We start from the raw sequence: 19,922 nt of genomic DNA on the forward strand, positions 1-19,922 counted from the left end.
CAGCCACCCCTTGCCTCTGGCACTTCCTCAGCCATGCTCAAAAGGCTTCCATGGACATGCACAGCATGCAGTGAGGAGACTTCTGCCTCCCCCTTGGCTTTGTGCAAGTGCTTAGCAAGTCAAAGGCAAAAATTCAGATCAGATCCTGTGCAGCCAGGCCAGACATACAAGCCCTTCCACAGGGCCCCAGAGCTACGTTTACCTTCAGTTGCACTGGAGGGAAGAGAGGTCTGAAGACATCTACAAAACGGCCACAACTGCCGAGCCTGTCTGCCACAGCCAGAGACGTGGGCCACTGTTCACCTACGCCCCAGGCAGGAATAGATCACCAAGAAACAGTCCACATGACACTGAAGCACAGACAAGACAAAGTGCAGTTTTTAAAAGGAAGATTTATTCAACAAGTTTCACTTAGCGCAATACACCTAAAAGGAAAATCACAATACACTGAAAAGATTTAAATCAAGGCCTCAGAATTTCAAACAAACACCAAGACCAAAATCCTAAAGTATTGGTATTGCGTCTCAAATTTTCCCCATTAACTTAAAAAAAAAGCTTAAACTTACGTGCCATAGAGGTTATTAAATGAAACTAGAATTAACAAACATGCCAAATGTTTCACTTTTAATTGTAGACACAGCTCCTATATTGAGTTTCACAAAAAAGCATGTCTTTCAACAATGCATCCAAACAGTGTTCAATGTAATGTGGTGTAAGCAACATTTAACATAATTCAACTGCTTTAACCTAAATACACCTACTGCTTAAGTACATCCTACAATATAACTAACTTGAGAAAAGCTGAAAATTATTTAACAGTAACAGATTACTCAACCTAGTTACATCCTAAATGAATGTTTGTGTTCAAAAATACTGAACCTTAATTCTTTAAAACAATCCTGATTTCCACTTAAGAGTAAGCATAAACCACAAGTTTGTATTGCAAAACTGTTAAAACTTAAGTTTTGTAAAAAATGTTGACCAAGAGTCAGTGATCAGGATCAATTACATTCCCCATCCACCACTCATACTGGACATGCTAGACATCCCTCCCATTCCGTTCACTCCCATAGATGCTCGGCTTCCACTACTGTAGTAGCTGCTGTTCACTGTTCCTTGGCTGCCTGCAAAGAGATCAATTTGACAAGTCAGGATGAGTATCAGATTATCAGTCAACTAAAATACAGCATTCCAAGAAAAAGTTTAAAAAGTATACGAGTACAAATGGCTGCTGTCCAAGTGGCGAGAAGCATGTTTGGGAAAAGGGACTCCCGACTCCAAACAAATCTCAATTAACCCCTTTTCTCTGCAGTACCAACTTGCCAGACTCTTGTGCTACCATTTAATTGGATGCTTCAGGATCAACGTGGAAAATTTAAGTTTAAAGGAAAACTAGTGTTTTTCAAAAATTGCAAAATTACTTCATGTTGTTTTTAAAGCTAAACAAAGCATTTTAAAAAAAAATTTACCATAAACATTCACAATGTGTCCATCGAATGGCATATATGAATAGGGAGCACAGGGGCAATCTCTTGCTTTTCCTATTCATGGCGGGCAGGAAGTGAGACGACGAAGTTGGACTAAAGGCAACTCACTGTGCCCAAAATGGCAGCCTCCATGGAGTTAAATCAGAGCCATTGACTGCTATAGAAAGTGTTACTACAACATATCAGTATTTGCTATTGGGAATTTAAATTATACTTTTCGAGAAAATATTTACCTATGCAATGTTTGATTGAAAATCACTGGAGTTTTCCTGTAAAACTTGGTCTGCAAAAGGATTTTGTAGGGTAAGACTATAATACCAAAATCACCATTCTTTAGACCAATTGAAAAAATAATAAAACCAATCCTAGGTTAACTGACTAGTAAATACGGTCCTAAACCCAACCACCATTCTATTATTTAAAATTCTCCCTCCATCTAAAATGGATTTATTGCTAACAAAAAGACAGAAAAAGTGAACAATTTTATTTAATGTTTTAACAAACGGAGGCAGATGTTTTCTGGCTCGACATTATTCAAAGTTGCAATAATGACTATTTTGAATTCATAGAATACTTCCCCCTCCCAATGACTGATTCTGAAAGTTAAAGCTATTTGAACAGTTATATTAGGATCAAGAGCATACATTTAATAACCCAACTTCACCAAAAAGGAGCCTGAATATTCCCAACTAAAGAAACCTGCCTGAAACTTACTCAAGTATATTAAAAAACACACTTACCATATCCACTCATGCTGCTCTGGCCACCATAGCCGCCTCCATAACCACCACTCAGCTGCTGGCTGGCTGGGCCACCATAACTGGACTGGTTTGCTGTTAAGTTAAGAGAACATTAGAACCTTGTTCCTTATGTAATGTGGTACCTGGTGGTACCGGGCTTGTAATTCTAATCTATTATTTTCCAGTCTTGATCTTACATCACTATATATAACCCTCTGTGCCCTCCTTCTGCCTACTGTCTATGACCAGACTACCTTTCTATCCATCATTTGAGCTAGTCAAACACTTATAAACCACAAGGCCAACAGCATACACATCAGCAGGACTGAATCCACGTTTCCGTAAGTAGAGGCATTTTGACAAGACCTTATGAAAATGTTTAACTGGATTTAGTGGGATTTCCCCCCATAATTCGATATATATTAAGGGTAGGTCAATACACAGGTATCACTAAACACCTGATTATGCCCCAAAATTTATTTTGATCCTATGCTTTTTGCTAAATATTACTTTTAGATTTATATTTCATACTTATAGACAATTCAATTAGTTTCTTTCTGTAGTCCCCTCCCCCAAAAGTACTTCAAACTAATTTGTTATCGAACAGTTTTATGTAACAATTTAAGGCACACATACTATTCAAATCTAAACTTTTCTTTGCCTAAATTATGCTTAACTCCTTATATATATTAACTTATATAATTGACTTATACAGATATAAACGTTTTGGTTTTTAAAAAAACTAACGATATTTACACAAGCCCATGCCTCCCATCATTTGGCTACCATAAGCACCACCGCTTGCTCCTGCTGTAGAATTCAAGAAGAGTTCTACATATCTGTGTTCTGAAATGAGAGAAAAGGCATACAAGGTTAGCTTAAAAAAAGACACTAAAGTGATATTTACACAAACCCATGCCTCCTAGCATTTGGCTACCGTAAGCACCACCGCTTGCTCCTGCTGTAGAATTCAAGAAGAGTTCTACATATCTGTGTTCTGAAATGAGAAAAAAAAAGTTGAAAATGTTTGTTGGCGAAAGAAAAAGATAAGCACTTTTAGTTCTTTTAAGTAGATCTGTGAACTATAAATACTTTTAGTAAAAAAAAAATTCTAGCTGCTTCTCTCAGGTGATTTACTTTATGCAAGTTTCAAAAAGCAGTATTAAACATTCACCTAAATTGCTTTGTCAGTTAAGCATATACCTTAGTCAGTGTTCTTATCACAAATTTTTTAATCATACTAACTTCAAAAACCCACACACTTTTTAAACATCCCGTAGAACCCTATTATTGGATTACAAATTTTTCTCATCCTTACTATTCCTTTATCGTAATCAGTCACACAACTACCTATAAGAGACCTGAAGATCCTTAAATCACACTTACGCATATTTGCTTTGTCTTTTGACATAGCTGCCACAGCATCTTCATGAGTTGCAAACTCGACATCTGCTTCACCAGTTACTCTGCCATCGGGACCAATTTCAATATGTACTCTCACAGGGTTGAGTGGTGAAAAAAACTAAATATAAGGTATTTCAGAGAATCAAGTCAAATATTGTTACAGGAAACAAAACTTTAACATGCTGCTTCACTTAAGTAGAATAAGAACCATGTTTTTACTGTTACACTGAGATATACAACTTATGAATTTATCCTACACTTACATTATAAATGTCATTCTCAGTAGCTCTGTAAGGTAATCCCCGCATGTGTACACAGTGTCCTGTTGTGCTCTGGAAAGTAGAGCCACCATCCCCGTATCTGTGATCTGACATTCCTGAAAAACAATAATTGAGGTCTAAATGAACAAGAGTTAAGTATCCCTCAGATGAGAAATTCAATTCTTACCTTACCTCTTCCAAATCTATCTGACCCAAATCCATAGCCATCATTATAGCCATTATAATCATCATAGCCTCCATAACCTGAAAGGCAAGAAGTACAATCACTAAATAAGTCACATAAAGAACAGACCTCGTGACACCTGCGCAACACACATACCTCCACCGTACGCACCACGCCTCATCCTTTCAAAGCCAGCTCCTCTTCCAATGCTGTTATACCCTCTGCCAGCCCCAGGTCTGTCATAGGGACCTGGCCGCTGCATGGCCATAAGTTTTCGTGGTGGATCATAGTGAGTTCTAACTTCAGCTCGACTGCTCTTAAAGATTTCGATATACCTAAAGCATTGTTCAAGAGGAAAGGGAGTGGGGAAGGGAGAGAAAACATTAGTTCATTTCATACAGGTATTCAGTTACACAGAAAACAATGTAGTCATAGCCATGAAACTGACTAATATTTAAAGCCAGATTTCTTATATTTGTACAGGCAATGACCAGAAATTCACTCAATTTTAAGATTTAATGTAAACTTTATAGAAAAAAAATTCACTCCTCTGAGGCAGAGAGCCCAACCTTAGGGGTAGAGAGGAGTACTGTAAATAAATGTCTTAGGAGGGAAAGAATTCCACTCAACTTTCAACATTTCATGTCTTAAATCCATTGGCATTATGTATAGCAAGTGAGCTAAAAAGCCAGCCTCCACCAACAGTCTAGCCCACACTACACACTTCCTTCTGCCAATAAATACCCCAGCCTATGCTTTTAGTAGGAATCAGCATAGGTAAGCGCATGCTTCAATGAAAAATAGTCACAAGCAAAGAGAATAAAACCTTTTGTGACAATTTCTTGAAAGCTATGCTTATTAATACATATGCAGAAAACATTTATACAGCAAGAAAGTTTGTTGCATTTCAACTTTAAAAACAAGATCAGAAAGTATCACATTTTCTTATGGTAATATTAATTTACTAGGTGGAGTTATTACAGCTAAAGCCAGGTTTGCATTAACATTTTTAAAACCATAGTCTCTCAACTCCAGTAACTGGGGTTAATTAGGAATCCTACAAAATTGTAAAGTAGACCAAATTAACTGGGGACAATTTCAAAACCTATAATTTAATCTGAAAGCACTATGGAACTTTGACATAGGAGAAGTTTGAAAATTGTGGCAAAACATCAAGTAATTGGGACTAGGAATCAGATTTTCTTCCTTGATTCTAAGCAGAGAGAATATGGATTTAATTGTTTACCATAAGAAAAGTGACAAATCCAACCAACCATCCATCCCCACCTGTGCCCTATTCTTTCCTTGTGTTTCTTTAGAGCCTTTTCAGCTATTTCCTGTGAAGCAAACTGCACGAAGGCCTCCCCCGTACTCCTCCCCTGGAAGTCCACCGGCAATGTTATCCCATTTGGCACGATTTCCAACCCTTCAACCCAAGGACAAATAACCCCAGTAGGGGGGCAATATTAACATCACAAGCCCAGAAATGATTCTTCTTATAGCTTTAAATACACCAGAATTTTAACTTTAGGTGAACGGTATGCTTTCAACAAGTACTCTTTAAAAATTCATTGCAGTAATATGAAGTTCCATTATAACAAACTATTAATTCTTAACACACCCCATGACACGGTATGTAAGAAAAAACCTGCTGAACACAGGATGCATTAAGAATTCAACAATTAAGAATACTTATTTATCTATGCAACTTAATGTTGAAAATTATACAAGAACTTAACAAATTTTCAAGCATTAAAGACAACAGTTTTACTAAATTCAAGATACACCTTTCACCTCATTTCATATTGCAATGTTTTAAAGTTAGTGGAACTTCAGTTTCAAGAAATTACATATTTAAACATTTAATATACAAATTGAAACATTGTTTAGTCATATAATTGACAAACATACAATCTAAGCTTTCAACAAACAACTGATCTAACACAGCACAATCATGCACTCTTATGCTCTAATAGTAGTAAGATTCACTTCTGGAAATTCCGTCTATGAAAAATCCTTTCCGTGGAAACATTCCCAAGCTTACAAAAAGGACTTAAAGCACTCTCCTAGAAGATATGAAATTATGTTCATATTTAACGATGTTGACAGATAGCATTCAATTCTCACCAATTTAGACAAAAACAATAAAAACAGACTTGATTGCAAAAATTCTGGCAAAATATTAGGACTTGATATGTATCTAGTTAAGTCAAGATTTTAACACATACTACACTAAACCATGAAAGGATTTCTTGTTCTTAATTCCAGTTTATCACAACATGAATATTAAGCAACAGTATTTAAAATATATGCTCTAACATTCTGCTAAACATTCAAATACTTTAGGCCCAAAACAATTTCAAAACACTTTCTGTACTTCAGATACAAAGACTACATTCAACCTACACTTATATTAGATTGACTTTCAGTAAGTTTAATTCCCTGGCTAAACCAATTGTTTCCTTAAGTTTTTTTTAATAAACAGAATGAGATCATTAGAGAATTTCTGGTCCCATGACCCAGTGTCTCTTACAATATAGACACTTGCCATAAATTACAACAACCTAACATACTAATCTAATGTTAAGGGATCTTACCTTTAACTTGAAGTACTTAGCTGTACAGCAATGTGAGGAAAGTAGTTAAGTTCTTGAGGACAATCCTCAAAGATCTACTCTGAACTACAATACTAAATATAGGCAGTTAGCATTTTGGAAGTACTTAATTAATCCACCTTTAAGATGGGCTTAAATTATTTGAAGGTCTCCAGGAAAAAGAAAACATTAATTCATCTGCATATACTCACAACCTGTTTAAATATCTAAGCTACTCAACTTAAGGTCTATTCAATCACATGTTGCCAGAGGCTAGCCAGAACTCACTGCTCAGCAACAAAAAGGACTACATACCTGAGAAGAACTGAACAATTTCTTCCTTGCTACATCCAAAGGGGAGTCCTCTAAGCCGTACAAAGCCATCATTGGCCGTGTCAGGACTATTTGGACCAGTATGCTTCAACACCCAATCCATTTCAACGTTGTTTGACTTGAATACTGAAAGAGGTGCTTAGAATTAGTCAACTTTGGAAAGTTAGAAAACCAAGTTCAGACTTCCTGGGTCTTTAGATAATCTAGGTAGAGCTGCCATAAACTCTTAGATGACCATTTCCATGCGGTCAAATACCTAAAATTCAGAAGGGGTAAGATAGATTTCTATTTGTTTAATGTTTTATTTACTGTTACTAGGGCAATGTAAATCAAACCTTCAACATATCTGTGTCCCATAGTTTCTCTGTCTTTTTTCAGGGCCAATTTGACTTCATCTTCTGATTCAAGTTCAACAAAAGCCTCGCCACTCGGTCTGCCTTCTCTGGTGTAGATGAAACGAATACCTTGAGCCCCATTTTGAATTTTGCAGTCTGGAAAGAAAACAACTGTTAATACAGAATTTAAAACTAAAAACCACCTCTGGGTGATGAAATGCCTATACACACCCCCACTACAAAGCAGAGCATTTGCAAAGCCTAAAATGAGCAAGGTATTACTAACTCCTAGGGTGTCTCTTTCAGTAATTAAGCAGTTTTCCTCTTATGACCAAACTTTCTTATTCCCTAAATATATTCCCAATCCATCAAGAAAATCCAATACTCAAAGCACTGTCTTAATATAAGTTATCTCCAAGTCCTCACTATTCAAGTGTCCATTAAACATCCTTTTTATAACTCCTCAGTCAACTTTTACGTCTGGACCTTGTGATTTTATGGCATTTTCTGAATAAACGTGGTTTGGAGTTTTGATTTAGGGTATTTGACAGTTTTACCTTACTAGCAGCAACATTACAATTTCTTGCTCGTATCCGAATTGCAGGGCCAATACTCACCTGAAAGGGGATCAATGTTACCAAGCTAAAATGCTCCAAGTTGCACAGCTGAAGCCAAACCCAGTCTTGCCCACTGCAAGGTGGCTTCCAGTGTACTTGGTTCTTGTTTTACAGGTCGTTTTCCGTTACACACTAAATTCAGATAGTAAGTCAATACTACAGTATCCTTCCAAAACCTGTAAATTTCTCCCAAATATATCTTTCAATCTCATCTTACGCTAATAATGAGAACAAGGACATTTGGCAGACGTTATTCAGGAAACCTACATACTGGGGAAAAAACTACATAGGCAAGAAAACTTTCCTGGGCTTCAGTGTCCTCAACTGTAAAGTGAGCCAGATCAAGAACTATGAGAAAGAGCTCTTCAGTTACAAAATCTTGATTAGGAAAATTGTCTGAAATTAAGAAACGACATTTTATCTTTCCAAAGCAGAATGCCCCTTTTCAAATAAACGCCAAAACTGGAAAGGTGTTATATTTGTTCAGCTGCTGGGCAAAGTTCTCAAGGTTGAAAGGGAAACCCCATCTATCCCCATTTATCCTTTCTAAAAGACATCCACAGAATGACTAATACTTAATGAAGAAAAAAAAAATCCGCCAGAGAGGCCGCATTCCCCCAAGAGGGCCGGGCGGGTGGGGCTTTCGCAATTTCCATTGCGTAACAGCGGCCGGCCGGGCGCGAGCAGGACAGCGGAAACCGCTGCCGCCCGCGCCCCACCAGGGGGCGCCCTGGGCTCTGCCCCCACCCCCCACCCCCCACCCCGCCGCCGCCGCCGCCTCCCCGCCCGCCCTGCAGCCCGGGCTGAACTCTCGCCTCCGCTTCAGACTCACCAGAAAAAAACCGCTGCACTTCGTCGGCCGAGCAAGACCAAGGCAAGCCCCGGACCTTCACCACGAATCCCTCGCCGCCTTCGGTGCCCAACATCATCGTCTCTTAGGGGGTCCTGGCGTCGAAACAGCCTGCAAGATGAGGATGAGGGTCAGACCTGAAAAATGTTAAAATTAAACAGTCCTCTGATCTCGAAACGCCCTGCCGGCCCGCGGCGCCTCCATAAAGGTCGAGCCCGTGCGGACGTTCCGACCCAGGCGACTGCAACACCGAACGCCCAGTTGGCCAGCGGCCGAGTCTCCGAGGCCGCTCTGCGCACCAGGTACCAGTGCCCCAAGCCGAGGGGCACCCGGCCTAGCGCCAGCGTGGAGGCAAGGAAATGGCGGCGGCCGCTTCCGCTCCGCCTCCTCCGACATCTCACACAATAGAGTCGGCGCGGCCTGCAGGCCTCAGCGGCCCTGCCACGACTCGGCGAACCATTCCTGGTGTCTAACGGTAGCCCGCACCTTGCTAAAGCCCCCGCAGCCTCTACAGAGACCTTGGGACAAGAAATCCTCGCAAAACTGGCATCGTCGGGGGCCGCTAGGTGGTAAATACGGAACACCAAACACTCACCTGCACACACAACTTCGGCGCGGCTGAGACGAAATGGCTAGCGGGCGCCTGCGCAACCTAAATAAGGCCCTTTGAACAAGCTCTGCGCACGCGCAGCTAGGTTCCCGCACCGCCCCCTTGCGTCACACAGAGCTCGGGCGCATGCGTAATACTATAAGCCGGCCCACCTCCCGCCAGTAAATTATTACACGCATGCGTATTTGGGTCAGCCCCGCCCACCTCCTTAAACCCGCCGGGCTTTTTTGCGCCTGCGCCTTACCGCGATTATTCGAGCCTTAGCGGTTTGAGTTTCACGCGCATGCGTCTTCCTTCAAACCGTTCGGTCGACTTACCCGCCAGAAGGGGGAGGGGTGTGGCGGCAGTTAGTTTCTTACGGGAACAGTACCAGGCTCTGGGTTGTGAGGAGGTGTCCCTAGCCTATTATCCGCAGTCCTAGCAGACCTGAAAGTACAAGTGCTCCCCTCCCTCGCGCCGCCTATACTCCTTTTCTCCCTAGAGCCATCCCGTGACAAACTGGGGGCTGCGGGACTGCATACTTCCTGCACCCGAAGCCACCCCCGCGGCGCCGGGAGCATGTCCAAGTCTTTCGTGCCGCCACTAACCCCCTACCTGCCGCCGTTGGGCCTGGAGCCCGGACCCCAGTCCCGTACCCCGCTTTTGCCCTAACGAACTCCCACCCTGCGACCCCAGCTGCCTCGCCCCGGGGTCGGCCGGCTGGGCGCTCGCACGAGAGGGGGGCGCCGGATGCGCGTCTCGTCGCGCCTCGTGAGCGTAGGGTAAGCCGCCGGTGCACGCCGGACTTCGCTCTCCCGAGCAGGTTCCCCCTTAATTCTCCCAAAGTTAAGTAGATACCGTTATGTCCATTCTCCAGGTGGAGGCCTTCAGTTCGGCAAGATTCCAGGGTCACCCCATGTGCGCATATGGCCCGAGACTAGTGATGTTCGTGATTTCCGGCAGCACTGCGGAAACTGGGACCATTCCCGCAGCCTTCCAGTCCTCCCCTTGTCTGATGCCGGCTGTCCTCCCCACCTCGGCCTGGTGGACACATGCAATAAACACAGGGGTACCACAGCGAAGGCCTCTCTGAGTGCCACCATGGGAAGATGCAAGTAAAGCACGTTTTCGTCCCTACAATGGTCTGGAAGTCGTATCCGGTTTTAACAGGTTTGAGAAAACTGGAGAGGACATCAATGGAACAGGGAGAAGATGATCCAAGATAAGGTCCCACAGGTAGGTGAGGCCCGATCCTGAAAGGCCATTTAGGCCTTGGCAAGGGTGATAACTCCAAGCACACGAGAAGGCTTTGGCAGGTCTTCAGCAGGGCGCAATAGGACCTGTTTGAAAAGGAAAACTCTGTTGCTGGGTGTGAAGGGGACTCAGACGGGACAATCATGGTGAATGATGCTCCTTGCCCTCAATTGCAAAAAGAGCTAGAGGAAATAGAGGGCATTTTGGCTGAAGTCACCAAGATGTGGGATTCCCAAGTCTTCCAGATTGAAGGTCTATCTCTGAGTGATTCAAAAGCAAAAACAGTTTTTGCTCTTGGGTGCTATCTCTCCAGGACATCACAAAGATATCTCTCAAGGTTTCTTAATAGGTTACAGCATTTAAGAGCTCTGGTCTAATTAAATGACCTAAGAAGGGCGTTGCCTGCCTGGCGGTCCAGTGGTTGGGACTGGACCGAGGGCCTGGGTTCCATCCCTGTTCAGGGAACTAGGATTCTGGAAACTGCAGGGCGAGGGCAAAAAAAAATGACCTAAGAACACTAGTTTCTGATTAGATTAGGGAAAAACCTTGATCCCCCCTGGTAGTGCATTATAAAGTCATGTTTTCGGGAATTCCCTTGTGAAAGGACTTAGCGCTTTCACTGCCGTGGCCTGGGTTGAATCCCTGGTCCTGGAACTAAGATCCCGCAAGCTGCGTGGCCAAAAAAACCCTAAAAGGATACACAGTATATCATGTTTTCGCCCTTTAACAACACGGCTACACTTCTAAGATTTGTTTGTTTGTTTTTTGGCAGCCTGGCTTGCGGGATCTTAGTTCCCTGACCAGGGATCGAACCCGTGCCCTCAGCAGTGAAAGTGCGGAGTCCTAACCACCGGACCTCCAGGGAAATCCCTAAGATGTTTATTTTTCCTAAAGTTTTCTAGGATTTTCTTCCATAATAAGTAGATGTAATGTATAATCATCATAGAATATTAGATCATTTCCTCAGGATAGATTTCTAGGAGTAAAATTATTCAATGAAAGAATCTGAATATTTTTAGGGCTACTTATAGTAAAAGGTTATCGCACTTGACAACACTCTTCAGCAGCAGGTGAGGGTTCCGTATCCCTTTGTTTTGCTGGCATTGAAATTTTCCTTTCCTCTAATCTTTGCTAATTTAATACTGAGAAAAACCGTATCTCTAATTTGCATGTTTGATTATTAGTAAAATAGAATAAATTATATACAATTAATGCTGATTCCCTCATATAAATTGTCAGTTCAGCTTCTTTCTCCAGTGCTCTTTTGGTCTTTATTAAGACTATTACCTTGGCCATAATTGCCCCAAATATTTTTCTGTTTGATTACCTTTTAATTGTTGTTGTTTTTAATGTTTAGACATACAGAGGTTTTTCATTTTGGTGAAGTCAAAGCCCTGGATACTTTGAGTTTGTCTTTAAGCTTAGCAAGCCCTTTCCTATACAGAGATGAAGCACATTTATTCATTATCTTTTTCACCAATTCTAAAGCACATTTTTTTCAGTTTAACCTCTCAAAATAGGGATGTGCCTTAAGAACCAGTGGCGCATCCTAGTTTAATTGGCGAAATTTTTTTATAAGTGGTACATAAAACATGGTGTGTCTTAAAATTGATGACCTCGGGACATCCCTGGTGGTCCAGTGGTAAAGAATCCACCTTCCAATGCAGGGGATGAGGGTTTGATCCCTGGTCAGGGAACTAAGATCCCCCAAGCCACGGGGCAGCTAAGCCTGCACACCACAACTAGGGAACAAAGATCCAACAAGCCACGTGGCTCTGACACAAAAAAGTAATGACCACTAAAAAGAGTCATGATAGAGCTGGAAAGAATGCAGGGAAGTGCCATGCCCATTGTAAATCGGTACACTAGAGGGCTACTGGCAATGTATATTCAAGATCTTAAAAATACGCATTACCTTGGACCCATACATTCCACATCTACTTTTGCACAGATTTAAATTTGTAAGAATGTTCATCACAGCGTGAAATAGGTAAATTTTAAAAGCAACTTAAATGTCTAATGGTGTATTGAATAAATTATAGTACAACTTTATCATGCATTGTCACCGGGGTCAATATAGCCTCCCAAGGGGGCAAAATTGGTTCTTGACTGTGGGGAGAAGAGTGAATACATCTAGGCTATTACAATGGCTTTTGGCCACGGTACCTAAAAAGATATACAGTATACCTATGCTATTAACATTTCACATGGGGGAGAATTAGGGAAAAAATTGTCTAAAAAGGTTCCTTTGGGTGACAGTCATAGGAAAAAAAAGTTGAGAAAAACTGACCTATATAATGCAATACTTTGCAGTTTTTTTAAATGGTGACTAGAATTATATTTTTGGAAAGATGTTTACAATATTCATTGAGTAAAAAAAAAAATGAAACAATAATTATTATGCATTATTATGAAGAAATAATACAGTATGGCTCAACTTCCTGGAAATATAATTACACACATGCATAAAGAAAAATTATACATATATGGAAAAGATATATGTATAATTTTATACATATATAAAAAAATTTTTTTTTCTTCTTTGTATTTTCTCTTTTTTCTTTTTCTTTCTTTCTTTCTTTCTTTTTTTTTTTTTTGGCCACACACCACTCGCGGGATCTTAGTTCCCCATCCAGAGATTGGGCCCCTGTGCCCTGCAGTGGAAGTGTGGGTTCTTAAGCCCTGTACTGCCAGGGAACTCACTCTCTTCTGTATTTTAAATTGTTTTAATGCTGAACACATTACTTGTAGCTATAAAACTTTAAAATTTTCTGAGTAGTAAGGATTGAGAACATTTGAATGTGAGTTTCCTCCCATCCTTCTAGCACCACGGCATCAGCTGCCTCCAGATCGTGCTGAGGACCGGGGGACCCCACTTTGAAGCTGGAGACTGGAAGCATAGCGACGGTGGCTCAGTGGTTAGAACCTGGGTACAGAGTCCCAAGCCCATCCCAACCCGGTGCAACATGGCTCGGCCCTTTCAGCTGCGTAATTATGGTTGTCTTGAATAAGAACTCCTCCGACGCCTGGTGAGGGCTCCGAAACCATTTAAACTGCTCAGTGTGAATTCTGATACGTACTTTTCCTAAGTGAGATAGAAAAACAAAGGCGTCCCCACAGCCAGCCCAGCATCGCCGCTGAGGGGAGGGGCTGGCGCTCCTGATGGAGTGAGGTCAGCTGCTGGGCTGACCTGGAAAGGGGATCCTAACCTCTTCGGTTCTCTCAGCGCATCTCCTTTAGGCAGAATGTGACAACCATTGGTTTTGAACCTTCAGGGTATTGGCCCTGATTTTCCAAAGCTTCAGCTGGGACACTCACTGTGGTTGAATCCTTCGGCCATGTGTTCAAAATGTATTGATGACTAGTGTCATTACTTACCTTTTAAAATGTTTTATTTATTTAATTTTGGATCTGTTGGGTCTTCGTTGCTGCGCGTGAGCTTTCTCTAGTTGCGTCGAGCGGGGGCTACTCTTTGTTGAGGTGCGCCGGCTTCTCATTGCAGTGGCTTTTCTTGTTGAGGAGCATGGGCTCTAGGCACGTGGGCCTCAGTTAGTTGTGGCATGCGGGTTCAGTAGTTGTGGCACGCGGGCTTAGTTACTCCACGGCATATGGGATCTTCCCGGAGCAGGGATCGAATCCGTGTCCCCTGCATTGGCAGGCAGATTCTTAACCACTGCGCCACCAGGGAAGCCCCATTTTAACCATTTTTAAGTGTACAGTTCAGTGGTATTAAGTACATTTACAGTGTTGCGCAAATATTTCCACTCTCCATCTCTAGAACTTTTTCATCTTCTCCAAGTGAAACTCTGTACCATTTAAACACTTAACTCCCCAACCCTGCTCCCGCAGACCCTGGTAACCTCTATTCTACTATCTGTCTGTAGGAATTTGCCTATTCTAGTACCTGATATAAGTGGAATCATACAATAATTGTCCTTTTGTGTATGGTTTATTTAACGTAACATAATGTTTTCAAGGTCTATCCATGTCCTCAGTTTCCTTCCTTTTAAAGCTGAATAACGTTCTGTTGTATGTATATAATACATTTTGCTTATCCATTAATTCATTAATGGGTTGGTTCCACCTTTTAGCTATTGTAAATAGTGCTGCTTTGAACTTTGGTGTGCAACTATGTTTGATTTCCTGCTTTCCATTGTTTCAGCCTGTATGGAAAACATTTTGGCAGTTCTTTAAAAAGTTAAACATAGAATTACCATATGATTTAGCAATTCCATTCCTAGATATGTACCTTAACTATTTTACATACCTCCCAGCAATTCACCCAGCTTCCAAGTCTTTCCTCATCCTCACCAACACTTGCTATTTTCTGGCTTTGTTTTTGTTTTTTGACAGTAGATGTCCTAAAAAGTGTGAAACAGTATCTCACTGTGGTTTTGAGAAAGTTTCTGGAAGGTGGCACTTAAACTGGGATTTGACAGGTGATAGGGCCTGGTTAGAAGAGAGTGATTTGGCAGAGGGGAGGCTTTGAGGCTGGGAGACTCCAAGGCAGGAGTGGCAGCCCCAAGGCCAAATGGGCAGGGAGGGGTTGCTTCTACCTGCAGAAGGAAACCACTGAAGGGTCAAGGTGCACAGTGGCACGATCCAATTTATATCCTTCAAAGATTATTCTTGCTTCTGTGCTGGGAATAGTTTCATAAGGAATCCTCCTTCCTCCCCCCACCCCATATGACATTCACCACACCCTGCCTTGTACCCATGGGCAGCACTCTGCCCCAGGTTCCTTCATCCCTTTGTCATCTGATGAATGCAGTTGATCTCCCTGGCTATACTCTTGGCATTTGTCTGGTCACCCTCACCACAGTCAGAATGATTTTTTTTCCTGCCAACAGCTTTTCTGAGATATAATTCACATACCATACAATTTTTTTTTAGTATATTCACAGAGTTGTCCAACCATCACATTCTAAGTTTAGAACATTTTCATCACCCCATAAAGAAACCCCATAACCATTATCCAGAGTCATCTTTCAAAACTGCAAATCATATCATGTAACTCCCCTGCTTTAAATCCTCAGTGGCTCTCACTGCACTTCAAGTTAAGTCCTTTCTTTGCTGTGGTCTTCAGGGTCCTGCATGATGTGATGCTGTGTACCTCTCCAGCACCTCATTACTTTTCCACCCCCTTTTTTACTCCCCAGCCACACTGACCTCCTTTCTGCTCTTTTCCACCTGTAGGCCTTTGCAGATGGTGTCTTCTCTGCCTGGAGCTCTCTCCCCAAATGCTCATCCTCACTAGCTCCTTCTTCAGGTCTTTCTCTATCAAATTCCTCTATTCATTTCCTTCACAGTGTTTCTGCACTCTGTGATTATCTTATTTATTTATTTAATTACTTTTTTTTTTTTTTTTTTGCGGTACGCGGGCCTGTCACTGTTGTGGCCTCTCCCGTTGCGGAGCACAGGCTCCAGACGCGCAGGCTCAGAGGCCATGGCTCACGGGCCCAGCCGCTCCGCGGCACGCGGGATCCTCCCGGACCGGGGCACGAACCCGCGTCCCCTGCACCGGCAGGCGGACTCCCAAACCACTGCGCCACCAGGGAAACCCTATGTAATTACTTTTTATTGCCTGTTCCCCACACTAGAATGTTGGTTATATTGCTAACACTGGATGGAGTGCCTGGCATGTAGTAGGCATGAACAAGTTAAGTGTTGGATGAGAGATGGATTAGGGAGAGGAGGCAGAAGGACATGTGAAGGTCAGTGCACTGGAGTGAGTGAAGATGGGGAGAGCTGCAGGCAGGCAGAAAGGAAGAGGCATGTCAGTAGATCCATTTTAAACATGTTAAATTTGAAATGCCTCCAAGATATCCAAGTGGAGATGTCATATAAGCAGCTCGCGTTTTATGAGTTTAAAGCTAAAAAGAGTAATCTAAGCCGGATGTAAAATCTGGATGTCACAGGATACAGATGATATTTAAAACCTTAGGAATGAATAAAGGGGCTGACCTTTGAGAAGAGGCTCTTAGAGATTCCAGCACAAGGTATCACACACATTACAGATTGGGAGTTTGTAACAATGAAAGAATGAGTGAATGAATGGGAGAAAACAGCAAAGGAGGCTGAAAAGGAGTGGCCAGAAAGATGGGCAAACCTGGGAATCATTAGGGTAACAAAGGAAAAAAAAGGACAGGGTTTCAGGTGAAACAGTGTGGTCAACAGCATCAAATTATGGTGAGAGGACTCAGAAGATAGAGGAATGGAGGACCCAGAATTTAGGTCTCTGGTGCCTTTAGCAAGAGCAGTTTAGGTGGAGCAGAAAGGGTGGAAGCAAGACTAGAAATGCAGAGAAGATTGAGGGCAAATGCAATACCAGCCTACACTTCTTAGAACCTAATATAATAAATGTGTGTTGATTTAAGCCACTAAATTTGTGGTAATTTTTTATAGCAATATCAGGAAACTAATACAGGGTTTAGTCCAGGAAATAAAAAGGATCGTTCATTTTCTTGCAAATTAAGAAGAAAAATCATATGATTACCAAAATCCATAAACACTCACTAGATAGAATTGATGGATAGATCTCTATCCCTAATAAAATCATAAGTTAAAAAGGAATAGAAGTAAAATACTTAAATATGAAAATACTATTTATCAAAACCCAAAAGTATAAAGCAAACTAAATGGAAATATCAAAGTCGTTTCCACTAAAATCCAGATCAAGACAAGGATGCCCACTACTTCTTAAGACTGTTTTAAGAGAGTCTAGCTATACTGTGCAATTAGAGCTGGTTTAAATGATTTTAAAGTTCAGTTGGAAGAACAAATGCCTGAGTAGATCCCAGAATACTGTGAATAGAAGAATGGTAGTGGAGTGGAACTGGCCAAGAAAAGGACAAGAATTCAGAAATAGCTGCAGATATATGTTGGATGGAAAAAGAGGTGATTAATTTGATGACTGGTGCTGACATTATTGGCCATGATTATGGGGAAAAGAAACACAAGCTGGACTCCAACCCAGTCTTTCTCAACTAGGGGGGATTTTACCCCCAACAGACATTTGGCAATGTCTGGTGACATTTTGGTTGTCACAACTGGGGGCTGCTATTGCATGTAGTGAGTAGAGGCCAGAGATGCTGCTAAGCATCCTACAATGCACAGGATAGTCCCCCACACCAAAGAATTACCTGACTCCAAATGTCAGTAGTGCCGTGGTTTAGAAACCTTGCTCTGAAATAACACAAAACACCAAAATACTTTTCTGATGTGTTAAAGATTTCATACTAAATATTTCAATATAAAACCAGATAGCAGAAGAAAAAAACAAGCATATTTATAATACTTTGGGGTGGAAAATCCTCCCTAAGTCTGGAAACCAAAAAGCCAAAAAAAACACAAAAAAACATACATTTGACTGCACGCAAATTTTTAGTTTTCCTAGTAGAAGATAAAATATATAAACAAATGATAAGCTGAGAAAATATTTATAAAATATGTGAAAGACAAAAATTCAAAAGCCCTAAGTCAAAAGTACCTACAATTTCTAACAGACCAATAAGAAAACAGGATACGTAAATGGTCTAAAGCTTATGAATAGGGGTTCAACCTAACAAGTGGTCAGAGAAATGCAAAGTAAAGCAGCAGCAGGATTGGCTAAAATTAAAGAACGATTTGTGTCCACAATCCCTTATCCCCAATCCAAAATTCATAAAGTCCTGGAAACCAGAAAGATGGTAAGTTTGAGGCCAGTTCATTTAGCAGCAAGACTTAACCTGAGCTAATATGAGGCTCTTTGCAGCATTGACTCATCTTGCTTGGTGAGAATATTTCTTATATTCTGCTACAAAACCATTAATTAATGAGTTTGATTAGGAGATACTGATTCAGAGTCTGCTGGGAGTGTCATAGAATTTTCTAAAATCCAAAAAATTCTGCATTCTGAAGCATATGTGAGGATTTTGAATAAGAGCTTATAGATCTGTAATCTCCAGGGCTGGCAAGGATGCAGAGTGAGAGAAGCATGCACTGACTGATTTTCAAATATTAAAACAACCTTGCATCCCTGGGATAAATCCTACTTGGTCATAATGTGTTATATTTTTATATAATGTTGTATTTGATTTGCTAATATTTTATAAGGATATTTAAGTCTGTATTCATGAGGGCTATTGGTCTGCAATTTTCTTTTTGTAATGACTTCATAGGTTTCTGTCCTAGGTAATGATGGCCTCAGAAAAAGAGTTTCTTCAGTGTTCCTCACTACTCTGTTTTCTGCAAGTGTTTGTATGAGATTGGTGTTTATTTCTACTTTAATAAAATTGACCAGTGAAATCATCTGAGCCTGGATTTTTCTTTGGGAGAATATTTGGATAACAAAATCAGTTTCTTAACCTGTGTCTCTTTTTAAAAACAAGCCCCGGGCTTCCCTAGTGGCACAGTGGTTGGGAGTCCGTCTGCCAATGCAGGGGACACGGGTTCGTGCCCCGGTCCGGGAGGATCCCACGTGCCGCGGAGCGGCTGGGCCCGTGAGCCATGGCCAATGAACCTGCGCGTCCGGAGCCTGTGCTCCGCAACGGGAGAGGCCACGGCAGTGAGAGGCCCGCATACCGCAAAAAACAAAAAAAACAAGCCCCAAGGCAGATACCTCCCCTGTCTCTCTCCATAGTCAGAACTTGGTCACATTCTCAGCGCCAACCAACCAAGGGCAGGAAGATGGCTCTGCCATAATTGGCTTAGACAAGTCAGGATTTATCCCTGAACCAGGATAAGGGGCACCTTCTCCAAGGGTGGAACCCAAACCGTCACAATTCTGTAGGCAAAGAAGCAGGGAATAGAGATAATGCAGGCAACCCAGTGTCTGCTACAGAATGAGAAGGGGGAAAAGAAGAAAAATTGAAAGACTGAGGAATTACCCCAAAGACTAAATTAAATCCAGAGAGACTGTCACCATTAAAGAGCAAGTTTGCTCAGTTTCTCTTTAGTAGGAATGGGGCTCAGAAAAAGATGTGCTTGGATTTGAGGATACTTTGACCTGCCGTCCATTGTTCAAGAATGAATTCTGTATTCTCAGGGCTCACAGTCTCAAGGGAAATAGTCTGCTGGCTTTCTAGTTTGTACTGTTTTGTTTCAGAAAGGATTTAGAATGCATTAGTCAAGATGTGCTAGGTTATCCTGCAATAACAACCCAAAATATCAGTGGTTCAACACAAAAAAGTTGATTTCTCATTGGTCATACTACATGTCCATCTTAGATCAGGGGTTCTGCTCCATTTTGCCTCTTTCAAGGACTTAGGCTGAGGGAGCCTCCACCATCCAGAACC

General features: G+C 41.6%; 1 protein-coding gene and 1 long non-coding RNA gene across 17 annotated transcripts; one reads left to right on the forward strand and one right to left on the reverse strand.

The window, feature by feature from the left end:
* Positions 1-372: 372 nt before the first annotated feature.
* On the reverse strand, positions 373-9,549 carry HNRNPH1 (heterogeneous nuclear ribonucleoprotein H1). Of its 16 annotated transcripts, none has more exons than XM_067732563.1 (14): positions 9,400-9,549; positions 8,787-8,915; positions 7,338-7,493; positions 6,985-7,128; positions 5,363-5,501; positions 4,232-4,410; positions 4,084-4,155; positions 3,895-4,007; positions 3,614-3,749; positions 3,165-3,224; positions 2,984-3,073; positions 2,228-2,320; positions 1,721-1,770; positions 373-1,124 (listed from the first exon to the last, which is right to left on the reverse strand). In XM_067732563.1, the coding sequence occupies exons 2-13, from the start codon at positions 8,881-8,883 to the stop codon at positions 1,721-1,723; spliced, it is 1,329 nt and encodes a 442-aa protein (XP_067588664.1). In that variant the 5' UTR covers positions 8,884-8,915; positions 9,400-9,549; the 3' UTR covers positions 373-1,124. The 16 variants fall into 16 exon arrangements, with proteins under 16 accessions (XP_067588664.1, XP_067588666.1, XP_067588662.1 ...); XM_067732565.1 differs by having other exon boundaries at positions 3,014-3,073; positions 3,895-4,028; XM_067732561.1 differs by having other exon boundaries at positions 3,895-4,028.
* Positions 9,550-9,722: 173 nt separating this feature from the next.
* On the forward strand, positions 9,723-18,936 carry LOC137221997 (uncharacterized). Its single transcript, XR_010942242.1, has 3 exons — positions 9,723-10,175; positions 10,271-10,629; positions 13,473-18,936. It is a non-coding gene; the product is annotated as an uncharacterized lncRNA (long non-coding RNA).
* The last annotated feature ends 986 nt before the right edge of the window (positions 18,937-19,922 follow it).

This window comes from Pseudorca crassidens, chromosome 3 (genome assembly GCF_039906515.1).
Source record: "Pseudorca crassidens isolate mPseCra1 chromosome 3, mPseCra1.hap1, whole genome shotgun sequence".
Lineage (NCBI taxonomy): Eukaryota > Metazoa > Chordata > Mammalia > Artiodactyla > Delphinidae > Pseudorca > Pseudorca crassidens.